The sequence below is a fragment of the Typha latifolia genome, chromosome 1, assembly GCF_019914945.1.
Source record: "Typha latifolia isolate L0001 chromosome 1, TyphaL0001v2, whole genome shotgun sequence".
Lineage (NCBI taxonomy): Eukaryota > Viridiplantae > Streptophyta > Magnoliopsida > Poales > Typhaceae > Typha > Typha latifolia.
In genome coordinates, this window is record NC_133086.1 from 16,027,173 (window position 1) to 16,042,094 (window position 14,922).

Here is a 14,922-nt window from a genome sequence, read left to right on the forward strand (position 1 = left end):
GGCAACAAAGGAATTTAAAAAAATATAATATTTAATTTTAGCTCTGTCACGTAAGTATCCTGCTATTATAAGTGGAGGGATAACTTGATCAATTCATCGATTCTGGTCAACGGAATCGGGGATATTTTTGATAGTTTAGGGATTCATTGTGTATCAAAAAAAAGTTTAAGATGTCATTATAAAAATTGGTGATAGTTAGGGAATGAAAAGGAAATTATTCCTATTTATTTTAATGCAGATAATATGGGAGTCATATACTAAGGATGTCATGGCTACTTTACTTGCCATATGCACATTAGATAATTATATTTTGAAGGACAAGAGCTCCCCTCATATGCTTTAAGGAGGTGGAGTGGTATTTTCCTAATCATGTTATGCGACAGTATAGTCACATACACCATATCCCAATTCCATGTATATAGAGGATGCACTTTATGAGGTCGATAAGCATGGAAAGAGCAGTTATCACTAACAGACACATCATACAACATACATAATTGATATGTGGGAGCAATGAATGAGTAGTGAATGACACCCCACATATTGGATTGATAAGATTTGTCAACACTTATATGGAGTAGTATAGAACGATCACCTAACAACTTATTTCTCATTTATCTTATCACCCCCCTACCCACCCAATGCGATTTCATCCATCTAGTGGCATCACCGAGACTATGATATGCATAGTTTTCTACAACTAAATTACTATATCTAGTATTGTGTATATTTGGCTTGCATTTTGCTCATAAGTTCGTACTTTGATGGATATTCACGGTAGAGGTATAAATGTATTACGAATGTGGAGTACTAATAGAGGGCTTGATGGAGATGTGTAATATATATGCAACAACATTAAATATGATTGATGAATCACGATGTCTTGCTGCACATCTAGCTTATGATGACTCTACAACTCTAGCTCAGGAGGATGTTGCACCTCTAGCTCACGAGAATGTTGCGCCTCTAGTTCATAATGACGCTATACCTCCCGAGATTGAGGTCACCATACCCCAACTAATGTAAGAGGAAATTGATGTCCCCCGAGGTAGAGGCTCTTGAGATAGAGGTCTTCACATCCTAGCTGAGGTAAGAGCCATCTATACGAAAAATTATTGTTTACAAGAGAAAGAAACCATCACACATTCGTTTTTATGTATTAAGAAGATAGTCGATGATACTTATTTTTATTTTTATTTTTAGTATATTCTTGTAAATATTTGGGGAGTTATGATACATTCTAGTTTTCTTAAATCTTTTGCTAAATACTATTATGATTTTATGGTAAGTTTCATATGTTGGGAATTTATATTGTTAAGTTCCCAATTTTTATTAGCAGATTGTTAAGTTGCTAAGTTTCATATTGTTAAGTTGCCAAATTGACTCATTTTCTTTGAAACCAGATTTTATTTTGTAAGTTTCAGTTTCTAGTATAAAGTGTGTATCAAAAATGCTTTCCCAAAAAGTAATTTTGCATAAAATGCTTTTTGGAAGTGTGATTCAATATTAAATTGCTAGTTAACTAGTGAAATAAACATTTTGATCATTCCACTTAGACAACTCTTTTAACTATCACTATTTTTCGCATACACTCTTTAAATGTTTTTTATACTATGTACACTCCAGAACAAATTTTTTTTGGTTTAGGGCAACATAGTTACTCTTTTTTTTTCTTGGTTCAAGGTGATGTATGTAAATATTTTTCTTAGTTTAGGAGTATATGTCGGTGGGTAACAAAAAATTTAGATAATGTATATAAAAAATAGTGATAGTTAAAAGGCTAAGTGAAATTAAGCCCAAACATTATTTAAAAGTCATAAATATGATTCAATTATACAAAAAGTGTGAGTACAGTTTCGACGGTTGGCGTTAGGCTACACTAAATAAGTGACATCGAAACTTTGGATTCAAGATTAGAATGAGAATGACTAGTTTGAACAGAGGCAACTAACTAATCTTGACCAGTATAAATGAAGACAACTAACTAGTCTTGACTAGTCTAAATAGAGACTACTAACTAACTAGGAAGTTGTGGATGGAGTTTATACTGCAAAGTCTGCATGCCCCTATTGAAGTTGAAAAGTTAAATCCAAGAAATATCAGATGAGAGATTCAAAGCTATTAGAGAGATTCAATAATGGTTGCATGACAATTTGTTCCATCATGTGTAGGGGTGTCATAATAAATGAGCGGCTTGAGCTTAACTTCCATTGAGTTGAGTCGAGTTTAGGCTTTATTTTTAGCTCAATTTGAATTTGAGCTAATCCTGAGCTGGAGCTGGCTCACTTATACTCCATTGATAGGCTCGATAATATTTATTAATATTATATATATAAATATGTATGTATGTTTTTAGCTTAGCTTGAATAGCTCTTAACTCATTTTAAAACTTCGCAGTTGAGGCTTAATTTTAATTCGGCTTGAATAATCAGCCTGACTTTAAAAAAAAACCTAGTTTCAAGCTCAAGCTCGGTCTGGCTCGACTTGAGCTGAGCCGAGCCTAAATCTCAAGCTACGCTCAAATTTAATTTCGAGCCAAACTTAAACAGGAGCCATCTCTTGGAATGATTCATTTACACCCCTACTCTCATATATTAATGAAGATCTCAATACATAAGAAGTTGTAAAGGTTCTACGAGAATAAGATAGCTAGCAAGAAATCGTTGATATAAAAGTTTATGAATCTGAAATTTCATAAGCGCTTCGGTCATTTAGATACTCGAAAGCTTATTTTTCTATATTTCTCTTTTCTACTTTAATGAGACTAAATTATACAGAGTGCGAATATGCTTTAGGTTTAATTTTTCTTTTAAGTCAAGTGTGCTAGAGTCTATCCCAAAATCACAAAATGAACAAAGTGTGCCTATGATCAATGCCACACAAATAATGTAGTCTATCTAGGTCTTATATCACATTAAAAAAAAAAATTGCCATATTTTTTTGCAACCCACTTAATTTGCACACGTCCTCTAATTTTATTATACAATACATACATTATAAATGGCATCTCAGTCAAAGGACTGTTACTATATATGGAAGGTCATTATCTTGTCAGTCAAAGAGAATATCACCAATGTCAATGGATTCGGATTCCTTCCACTTAGTCAACGACCAAAGAAAATATATCTCCCTAAATTTCTACATGATGACTACTACTACTACTATTATTATTATTATTATTATTATTATTATTTGTCGCTTTATTTGACTACATTGTTATATATATATATATATATAATTTTGGTAGCACAGAGCTATGGTTTTCTTGGAAAGCTAAATAAGATTGGATTTTTTTATTGTGAAATTTAGTCCCATATCCATTGCCACAGAGATATGCTTGATTAGTGGAAGTAGGGAAATTTAGTAAAAACACCCCATGATTTGATTTTATTATCATTCACACCTTGCTATATAGATATTTATTATTTATTATTTGTATTTTACCTTTGAGCTAAAGTTAACATGAAGATGGAGAAGGAATGTCAAATAGAAAATAGGAAAAGATACTCTTAAAGAGGATTATACATTCTGACAGTAAATTTTATATATATATATATATATATATATGCCTAAATAAAAGATTTAGAAAATAAAAAGATTAATAAAAAGTACCATACATTTTATTTTTATTATTATTTATTATAGGTTTAATCCTCAAAACATCAAATGTTAGTTTTCTTAATCGAAAATAAACATATATATTTGCGAAGTTATTTGTAGGTGAAAAATGATCAAAGTGCTCTTATCGTTCTACTCTTCCTCTACCACCGATTTTAGTATAAAATAATTAGTAATTTGGGTATTTAATTTTTCTTTTATTTTTGAAATTAATAGAATATTCTTCCATCGGCTACGATCAGGTTAGGTTTTAACTTAGAGTTTTTTTTAAGATTAAACCTGTAGTACATGGATCAAATGATAAAATTAACTCAGCTTTGGTAGTCTTCCCTAAAACCTAGCAAAGTAACATTAGCTAATGAGAAATATTTGATGCCAAGCTCAAGAGTTTTGAGGTTAAAAAATCAAGTGGCATATAATAGAAACTTTAAAAGAGTTAAACTAAATATATATTAAAACAAAATCTAATTATTAGTCAGATGCAATGGATGTTAAAATAGAGTGAGAGGAGTTGGTCAGTCAACCTAGAAGCTCATTAGGAGCTCATTGATGGTCATCGTTCATCACCCAACATTGCATCATCTAGTTGGGCATCTACTTTTCATCTCTATGTAGCAACCAACAGCATCAAAAGAAAATTTAGAAAAAAAAAAACTCCCAACTTGTATGTTAATAAATCATAATCCCAGTGGTAATTAATTTAATAGCCATCTATATGTAATTGAGAAATAAAAAAATCCATTTCAGCAAGATAAATTGAAGAATCACAAGCTAATGCTACCTACTGTAATTTAAATCTTCGTTCGCTCGTAAAATAAAAAAGATATTATTTTGATATAAGTTTTCTTATATAATATAGAAAGTAAATAATCATTTATCTCTATCTAATATTTTTATATTTATTCATTATTATTTTACTAATTTAAATTAATTATTACCTTAATTACTTTCTCTCTCCCCTCCTTCTTCATCAATTATGAAGTGTATTCTAATTTACAATGAAATAAAGAACTAACTTATACTAGAAAAAGCTATCGTAGTAAAAATTAACATAACTATACAAGTATTAAACTTATTCTACAAGTGAACGAGAGTCTTATAAATGTCGAAATTTTGATATCTACTAAGAATGCACAGTCCGAGAAGATAAGATTGCATATTAGACTCTATTAGTAGGTAACATTTAGCATCTATCACCATTAAAGGATCCCATTAAGTAGGTTTTCATCTGTGCTTTAGCATAAAGTGGCTAAAAGAATAATTATCTGCATCAAGATAAAGCCTAAGACCTTTTAGGTGTCTCAATGGACAGGCTTCTTTGTGTCCCAGTAGAGCTCAATAGGCCCTCTTAAACTTCAAATTTGGCTGCTTGTAGCTTGTAAGACAAAATATGCCCTCATACTAAAAAGGGTTAAATACACAATTTACTCCATAATTTGAATGAAAATCACTTTACCGAACGTTGTTTTGTATCATAATGCTACCCTAATATTTTTAGTCAACAATGTTTTCTCCCCTAAATTTTTGACTAAGTTGTAACTATTAGGTTTTCCGCCTGTCTGAGATAGTGCTCAAATGATCAAAGGAACTCATTGAGAATTTCATTCCCAATGGGACCAGTTTAATTTGAGACATCATTGCATGCTTTGGTTGTAAAAGATGCCAGGACAAGATCAAACGGTTCACAGATAATTTAATCACTGTACCAAAATAGTTCAAAGGTAATTATCAAATGCCACTGTAAAACTCAACTAGACTTCTTCATAGAGAGAGGTAATTCCATGCAGATAATAAATTTGATCTTGTACTACTAGTCTAATTTCTACCATCTTATATATTGCAAGGGATGCTAAAGCAAAAATGCCGCAAAACTATCAGAGTTTACTAATTATACTACAGAGTTGATTAAGCAGGAGAGTGTTTCTGGGGTTACAACTTCTCACATAGACCCAACCCAATAAACCATTTTAGCATCAAAAAGATTAAATGAATTAGTACATTATTCTGCATGTCAAAATCTCATAAACTGAATAAACAAAAAACAACTGCGCAATTCAGCACAACATAGCCTTGTATAGCTGTATCACTAAATTATGCAAAAGATTGAGAAACATATAATTAAGTTTGCTCCAACCAAAACCTTTTCTTCTAATATGACCTTTAGGCCACAAAAAATATTAATGAGTTATGAAGATATTATACCCAAGCTGAAATCTGGTTGAACAAAAGTGCCAGTGGAGGGAATCTATCTGACATAAGGAGGGTCTATTGAAGCCCAGTCGAAGATTTGCTCATACAGGGAAGCAGCAGTGTCCCAAGTAAAATCTCTCTTCATTCCTCGTCTCATCAAACCCTCCCATGAAGCCTTGTGTTCTTTAAATGTCTTAACCGCCATTCTTAATGCCTGCCAGTAATCATCACATGGATGATCGTTATATGAGTAACAAAATAGCACAAAGATTATGTTTAATAGATAGAAATGCGTAAGTAGAAAAACTACACAGAAACACTAAGTGTACAAATATATTTGACGCCTTGCTGTTGTCAAGAATTTGGCACTGTACTGAGCATTCATTAGTGTTGATTGGCTGACTTGCAGATTAAGGCATGCTTATGCAATTGTCTTACTAGAGAAAATAGGACCATGGATCTACTAGAGCTTTATAGTTTATTCTTAAAAAGATGATGAAGAAAAGGAGAGAATGGAAGCCATCATGGTACTTTATCATATTATATCTAAATTGCTGTCTTCAAATGCTTTGCAGCTTGTATATGGATTTCTGATAGGTAATTAATTAGTTCTGCTATATGGAATTTAGCTTTGGTATTTTCTTATCCTTCAGCCAAAAGATGGTGTCAAAGTGCACAAGGCTACTTCAATGTGGTGTTTGAGAAGGGCAACATGAGTCAACAGCTACCCTTATCAGTGATGTGGTTTTAATGCCTTAAGCCAGAAGCAACTGCTGCTAGGGTAGAGCCAAAATTGTCATATTCGAGGTTTGACACTCTTTTGCTTATCCTTTGCCAGAAGCTTAACATTATCTTTCTACATATTCCATCTCTAAACTGATCAAATAAGAACAGGTGTCAGAGAACTACTTTCAATTTCTCTTGCGTTTACAAACAAGAAATGCACTTACCCATAACATGCTGTCTTTTGTTAAGGGTGAGAAGGTCCACCTGCACAATATAATATCATTAGTAAGCCTGCTTGTGCCTTTAAATTCACAATGATGTCTATAAAAGCACACACAAACAACATTTTAAAACTGTATTAGAATCTCAAGCTAAGTTACTTTTGAATCAAATGACTTCTATGACATCTTGTGAAATCCAAAAGTAAAGATTTCCTCGAGCCTTGAAACTATCAGAAAAATACATACCCTGTACCCTGCCCTCTACCTTCATTAGCAAAAGGATTGAAAGTCTCCACTGTATCCTGCAATATAAATAACAGAAGCCAAACTAAGAAATCACTAATCTTCAGCTACATGAAGCCAGTATTTACTATGATTATCATACTCTGAGGCCACCAGTGCCATGAACAACTGGAATAGTGCCATATTGCATAGCATACAGCTGATTCAGACCACAAGGTTCAAATCTGGAGGGCATCAACAATATATCACATCTGTAGATTTCAGAGATCTATAAGTTTAATCTGTTGCCTCAAGATTATAGTCTTTAATCCCAAGCAGATAGTTTATCCTACCCAGCAGTTATCCGATGAGAAACTGCAACATTAAATCCAACCCAACCACGAAACCTATCTTTGTAGGTAGACTCGGCCAATCTCATCCATTCTTCAGTATCTGGGTCCCCGGATCCAAGCATGACCTACAACACAGATAAGAACAATGGAGATGAGATAGTGCATGTTCAACTATGATACACCTTTTGAGTCAAAGGAACTCAAAAATAAAAATGCCATGCAAATGCAGATATTACTATGGCAAAAAATATATATGAATGGGTAAATGCAGCATAAGCTTATTCACGAATAGCAGTCTTCCTGTAGATAATCATTTTGCCAGCATGTTGAGTCAAAAAGCTTCCCATGCTAGAAAAAGGCAAGACATGCCAGTTTTCTTAATTCAAGTATGAGAATAAACTGATTTTCTGGAATCAAGTGACAAATTTGGTCTAAGAAAACCCACTACCAAAATTGAGTTGAACTTGATAGGAATAAATCGGCCATAAAAAAATGAATACTCAATCAGCATATGTTATATTTATAAAAATATGGTGGTCTACTCAAAGAAACTCAACATAATAAAAGTATTAATTATTAAGCTCCTTATAGCATGACTAAGGAAAAATCACATACATAAATTGTCAAAAAAAGAAGACCTAAAAAGCAAGAATTGAAAGAGAAAATGAATAAAAACAAAGAGGAGAAGTAAAATCGAAAGACTACATTTAGTTCCAGTCAATGCCAAATGTAAATCAATAAATTGTTCAAGGAGATCTAATAATCCCATTAGACCTCTTACTCGTTCAAGCAAAGCTTGGTAAATGATGATAATTGGAACTAAGTAACTCTCTGTATTTGGATCCAATTTGAGAGAAAAAAATTCATCAGTAACATCTCACACTTATATTTCAGTTGGCATAGCTGTCATCATCAAGTAGGAAGAGAAATAATCTTACAAAAATCTCTAAATTGATTAACAGATTGTAATGTTCTTTCTTTTTTGATCTTACACGGGCGGTCACAGAGCAATAGACTAATCATTAATGTGATAATGGATATGAAGATCTAATTGACAACAACTTTTTTATGCTTATCCTACATTACTGCTTTGGGACCACTTTGCAATAGCCCAAAATAAGATGATTGACCCTAATTGGCAACATCTTATGCAGCTATCAGATGCCAGACTCTGCTACCAAAATAAGTCAAAGCAGGAAGGTACTTTCTTGAAGAGTTTTAGTAGAGCAAATCAGGAAAGGAACTAAGGTAATAACTAGTAACCCAGTCAAATGTTTCTAATGTGATTTATGCTGACCCAAGAAATTAGGATCATATAATTATATCTCTATATCTCCCTAAATCTCTTTGACTCCTCTTGACCAGACGGTTAAAGAGGAGTCCTACCTATTGGAGCTTTGTTCTTAAAAAGAACTGCATACAAATGCCTACATGACATCGTACGCCTCTTGCCTAATTTTTCTTTTGCTAAGAAATGGTAATGACTTCTAAAGGTTTGATCCCAAGTTCCCAGTTGATTGTTGACAGCTTTTTTAACTTTAATTTTTGTTCTAGAAGGCCTTATGCTACTGGAAAACGTCTGCATAATGATCAAAAGAATATATATCTAGACAAGGGAAATGTCATGGCTAAACAAGTGATTGACATGAAAGCTGATCCAGCAATGGGAACATTGTTCGTGTCTGATGATGAACTAGAAGATAGTAACTCATAAATCACTTCATCACTTGTACTACCATTTTAGAGCTATTTACAATTTGCACCATTCACAGGTAAGTTTCACTCAATATACTCCACAGATGGACTTAAAACTACCTCACTTAGTTTATATTGGAAATCAATACACTTTCTAAAATCAATGTTTAAATATTTCCTGCCTCTCTTTTACAAAAATTTTATTAGCTTCCAATCAAAACAAATGAACTACAGTTCAGACAGTGGATGCAAAATTGTTGAACAGACAAAAAAATAACTCAAATTATATGAATCCTTAAGTAAACAAAGCATCAACTAAGTTACTAACAACTAGATAAATGTAAAATTGCATGCTTCCAAGCATAAACCATAATATTTTTAAAATTTTGAAGACTAACAGGTATTAGAAATCCCTTAACCACATATATACTGGAAAGTATCCATCTATCAAGAACCTGTAGTTGCATGAGATGTCTTTGCGAGACCAAAAGGTACATGTAGTGTTTAGGCACAATCAAGCAAACATTGTATAATAGAAAGGATCAAACGTACAAACTGCACATCATCTTGCAAAATCTCCGGGAGGGCCAGCATTATCAGATCAGTGCCTTTCTGGTAATCCAGTCTTCCAATAAACCCAATCTGTTGATTCCAGTCAACAACTTAATGTGGAGATCACTGAAGGAAAAGCTTTGTTTTTTTGAATAATTTGAAGATGTTTCTAACCAGAGGACATTCAGGCCTGACAGAAAGACCTAATTCTTTTTGCAATTCTGCTTTGCATTGAGCCTGAAATAGGAACACTCCTATATATGAGAACTGGTCCTAACACAATTGCTAAGAGAAGCAAATATTGTAAGATTCTGATAAAATTTATGCTTGCCATATAGTGAGCATTTAATCACCTTTCCAGAGAGGTCATCAACAGAATAATTAAATGGTATGTACTTGTCTGTAGCAGGGTTCCAGTCCCCAGTATCAATGCCATTAGTGATTCCTGCAAGTAAGAAGATTGAAATAAGACAACTGTTCATTTTCTTCTCAAGTGTTTCGAAGAATCACATCCAGGGAATTCAATCAGTAAAACTACCGTTCAGTACACTCTTTCGGCTACTCAATAGCTCGTTGAGGCCATGCCCACCTTCAACAGTAGTTACCTCCCATGCATAGCCCTGACAATGAATGTTACCTTCTTATTTCAATCTACAATTATTTTCTTTATTTAACCCTAAAAGGCTATAACAATAAAAAATTGGTAAACATAACATTAGTATCACATTACCTGACTAACTGTTACAATCCGATCAGCTGTCACAATTGCACCCTTCAGAATATTAACAGCCTCGCCTTTGTCAAGGGCATGTGCCCTTGCCCAATTGGGAAACACCCATTCCAAAGCCCCGTACCACTCATGTGGCAGTCCCAAGTTCTGATATGTAGTTGCCGGCTCCACCCCCTTTCTTGCAATTGAAAAGTATGACTTACTAAAATAATAAACTGATGATGCATAGCATCAAAAATAAAGGAGCCAGTGCTTACCTGATGCGACAAGTTATGTATGACAAGGATGCTGCGGGCATCTCTATAAACACCATGTGGTCGGTACTTTGCGCCCAAAAGACTAAAACAAAAACGGAAAAGACGTTAATAAAGAAGCATTATAATGGTCCATACTGAATTTCTCTGTTTAAAGCTCATTGTACTTCTTGATTAGCTAAGTAGCAAGTACAAATTCTAAGATGCACGTACAAATACCTCTTCAGAAACTGGACTTACACTTTATAAGTTCTCAATAAAAATTAATTAGCAAAGACATTCATCAGTTAGATTCTAAAGAAAAGGATGAAAATTAGATGTACCATATAAAGACAATAATCTTAACTCAAGAACTAGGTAGCTGGTATAGTATAAAAGCTATGTTCTTGACCCGTGATGCAAAAGGGGGCTAAAAAGGGGACTATTTCTGGCTTCTCATGCCATTAGTTGAAAGTTACAGTCATATAAACCTTCAGATTGCTAAGAGGGAATTCATTCCTTAGGTAGTAATAAAAACTGCCCACTTGACAAAGCAAGACTACCCACCGTGTGTGGTGTGTCCCCAGGACCCACTATGCCTTAATCACATCCATACCACCAAAAAGTAAGACACTCAGGTTCCTAAAAACAAGATAAAGAAAATGGAAGCTTGACGATCTATCAAAGAACGACAAAGAGAAGCTTCCACTGTTCCACACCTAGCGAACTTGCTTCACATGAAATATCAGAAAAGTGGTTCTCAACAACATATGGATCCTACAGCCACATCGGCCTGAGACTGTCTTTTGGAGTCCATCATCATCCCTTAAGCAAAATAAGGGTAAGAGACCTTGACATTGCCATTAGAGAGATTTTTGTCAAGATTAGGGAACAATCTTGGGAATTTTCAAATTTGTACAATTTATCACTCTGACCTCTCCAAATATCAACTTCAGCCAAAAAAATGAGTATCCTAAAAAGGAAGCATCATCAGAGTAAAAGCAGCCATGCCATGAGAATAAAGAGATAACCAGGAGACAACTCACCCATCTCATATTATCATCTTAAAAAAAATTAAAAGCTATAAGCCTATAAGATAATCTCTTTCTCCTCTTTTTGTCCACTTAGATCTTGTGTCTTTTTACCTCCTCCATTTGTCTAGCAGTCTCCTCTTCAACGATTGACCTGAATCCCTTGGACCATCATATTTTTCTTTGTTAACATTAAAGATCTCCCCTCGAGCACTAGATTATGCAGCAAGTAATTATTATTTCTACTCTCCCATAATCTATGTTATGTATACTAGCAGACCTTCATCTTCAATTACTTGATATAATACGTTTTAAGCAATCCTAATAATTTGAAAGGTCTGCAGAGGTAATGACCATTAAAATTATTACAATCACTTAAACTTAGCATAACATATTAAGATATGAAAGACGAATAGAAGCTTAAAGTCCGACAACGTACAGTGGCACAAGACCAGCATGCCAATCATTAACAAGAAATAAGCAATGGTCGCCATAAGTATGATCTCCCAATTGAAGTACTAATGGAGCCTCACATGCTGCATAGCATAGAATTGTGAACCTAAACTGCACAATCAAGTTTGTCAGTTAATATACTACAAGCACTCCTGTTGAACTTGAACCTGATAAACAATGTCAAAAATACCTGATTATCTCCAAATGCTCCACAATTATCACCATAGGGATTTCCAGGTCTGTGATAAGAGGGATGATCAACAAAAACCTACAAGCGACATTAAATAATATAATATTTCAGTGTTAGATACCCAAGCAGTGACTGTTACAAGGAAGAGTTACACATCACCACAAAAAACTTCAACATTGCGAAAGAGAACCATTCTATTTATTCTCACTTCTCAGTTCCACTATTTGTAAAACCAAAGCATCCTCCAAAACTTTCAGAAGATTCTGCTATCATTTAGCAGAATTCTTGTTTTTCAAGTGGATCATTCACACCAATATTAATAATTTTGCAATGTATTAAAGCTGATTTGAAATGGCAAATCATGAAAGGACATTGTTCTGACCTTGATACTAAAATCAACTTTTTCATAAATTATCACTTAAATTTTGCATAAAAAATATTAACAAAAAAAAGAGATGCCTCCACTGAGCAAGATGAACTGAGCAAAAATCTTCCTGAAAGAATCTGACAATGAAATAAGTAAAGGTTCAGCTTTTGCTCAGTTCATCCTCCTGCTGCACTTGGATAGTCCAGACAATGAAATAAGAGACAGTTAACATCTTGAAAGAATCTGAAGAAATAATGTCAGGAAGATCAACTGAGCAAAAACTAAAAAGTTAATGAAAGAATCTGAAAACCAAGAAAAAGCCATCTAGAGTTGGGACCTACTGAAGAAAGTAGGAACACATGCAAATATCCACACATAGATGTGCATATGCACAAGCAAACATGATGTTTCTTCAATAAGTACAGGTTTAGGTAGTAATTAATATATGAGATAAGTACATACCCAATCCACACCTTCTCTATTCTCATGAAAAAATGCAACTTCATGCTCTCCTCCAAAGCATGAAACTTTAATGCGCCTTCCAATATCAATTGCTTCAGAAAAAATTTTATCTGAAACTCCATTCAAGTATCTAGGAGATACTACCATAACACGATGACCACGAGCAGCAAGAGCAATAGGCAAAGAACCACAGACATCTCCTAGCCCTCCCGTCTTTGAGTAAGGAGCAGCTTCCGCGGTGACAAAAATGATATTACGTGTAACTAAATTTTTAGCTTGCTCTTGCATATCAGAACCTTCAGCATCAATGACAATAGTGGTAGATTCTGAGCGCTGAGGTTTCCCTACATGTCCAATTAAGCAATTGTAATAAAAATTTACCTGGCAAAGAACTCAAACAATTATAAAAACTTGACCTTCCCATTTACAATTGCTACTGAACTTGAAGAACCAAAATTTCTCAAGAATTTATCTTCTTCATGGAGAACCTCAGTCCTCAAGAACTGAATGCAATGTCACAAAATGTTTAGCAGCAAATTTCTTAGTGTAGACCAGAATGTGTCAATTGTATACATAATTACATAGTAGTTGGTAAAAATGGTGTTCCATTGTTCACCTAGAAATGCCATCTTAAAAATTATGTACAATGTCCCACTAGGAAAGTTAAAGCAAAAATACTCACGTTTTCTGAAAGACGGATGCTGGTATTATGCTTTTTGCCACGTCTAAGATAATTTACTGAGGGGCTATACTGACTCTCTCTTCAGTAAAATATGTATCTGTAATTCCTATTATAAAGATAAGTGATACTTATTTTTTGTTCGGATACCACTAACAACTCATGATTCAGTAATCTGCTGTATTTACAAATCTCAAAATATGTTCTTGGTAAAAAAAAAAAAAAAAACAGTTACCCCCTGTTTTAGGTAAACAAAATTTTGGCAAATGGGTCTTTGAGGTTCGCCAACCCTCACCGCCCTCGAAGATTTTATCACTTCCCAAATCTTTTTCCTTCAGCAATCATATAAACTTACTAAGAGTTGATCACTTAATGCAAAAAAGACAACCAACAACACGAGACCAACATATGACATCGTAGCAGTCACGATAAAAGATGCAAGCTTTAGAGATAATTGAAGAAAAACAAAGATAATCAACATCTCACTTTTAACCATTATCAGCAATGAAGCAAAAATCCAACGAGAACAGTATAAAACCATCAATCTAAGCAAGAATCAAGGAATACCATTGAGTTTCTCCACCCCTTCCTTATCGAGAACCGCGTCATCCAGATCATGAGCCTCCCCGATCTCCGCCGCCTCTGCCACCGCCGGCGCCGGCGCTCCCTCCTTGCTTCGCTCCGCGACGCACAGCAGCCTCGGGATCCGAGACACGTGGCTCCGGCCCACTGAGACGACGTGGCGCCCTGGACGAAGCTGACGTGGCGCCAGATCCGAGCTCGCCGAGCAGCGAACAGAGGCAGGAGACAACGACAAACAAAGAGAAGCCATTGGAGGAGGAGGGGGAGGGGGAGGGGGAGGGGAGCGGGGAGCGAATCAGTGAGAGAGAACAAATAAAGGAAAAGAGAGGGGGTTAGTTGCTTATTTGCGTTCCTCCGATATTTTCTCTCAATCTCTGATACAGTTGTTTGTTCCTCTTCCCGGGGATAGGCGGTTTCAAAAGTTAAACAAAGGAGGAGAGAAAGCAACCGGAGAAAGTGACCAGATTAAGAGACCAGATTTCTCCGGGAGCAGGGATCGAGTCCACGTGTAAAGCAGTGAGGAATAGTGAAGGAGAAGCGTAAGTGTGTGTGTCTGTAAATAAAAGAAGATCACGTGAAATTTCTCTGCCTTCTGTTTCGGATTCTGAGCATATCTTT

The 14,922-nt window shown here is 34.7% G+C and overlaps 1 protein-coding gene across 2 annotated transcripts; it reads right to left on the bottom strand.

Moving 5' to 3' along the window:
- Nucleotides 1-5,583: 5,583 nt before the first annotated feature.
- LOC140780409 (soluble starch synthase 1, chloroplastic/amyloplastic) lies at nucleotides 5,584-14,673 on the bottom strand. 2 transcript variants are annotated; one of them, XM_073125941.1, is made up of 15 exons: nucleotides 14,290-14,673; nucleotides 13,044-13,387; nucleotides 12,215-12,292; nucleotides 12,011-12,135; nucleotides 10,565-10,646; nucleotides 10,308-10,481; nucleotides 10,116-10,197; nucleotides 9,931-10,022; nucleotides 9,752-9,814; nucleotides 9,578-9,667; nucleotides 7,331-7,455; nucleotides 7,141-7,249; nucleotides 7,002-7,057; nucleotides 6,759-6,798; nucleotides 5,584-6,022 (listed from the first exon to the last, which is right to left on the bottom strand). In XM_073125941.1, exons 1-15 carry the CDS (start codon nucleotides 14,552-14,554, stop codon nucleotides 5,864-5,866), a joined length of 1,884 nt encoding a protein of 627 aa, XP_072982042.1. In that variant the 5' UTR covers nucleotides 14,555-14,673; the 3' UTR covers nucleotides 5,584-5,863. The 2 variants fall into 2 exon arrangements, with proteins under 2 accessions (XP_072982042.1, XP_072982044.1); XM_073125943.1 differs by having other exon boundaries at nucleotides 12,011-12,130; nucleotides 14,290-14,531.
- Between the last annotated feature and the right edge of the window lie 249 nt (nucleotides 14,674-14,922).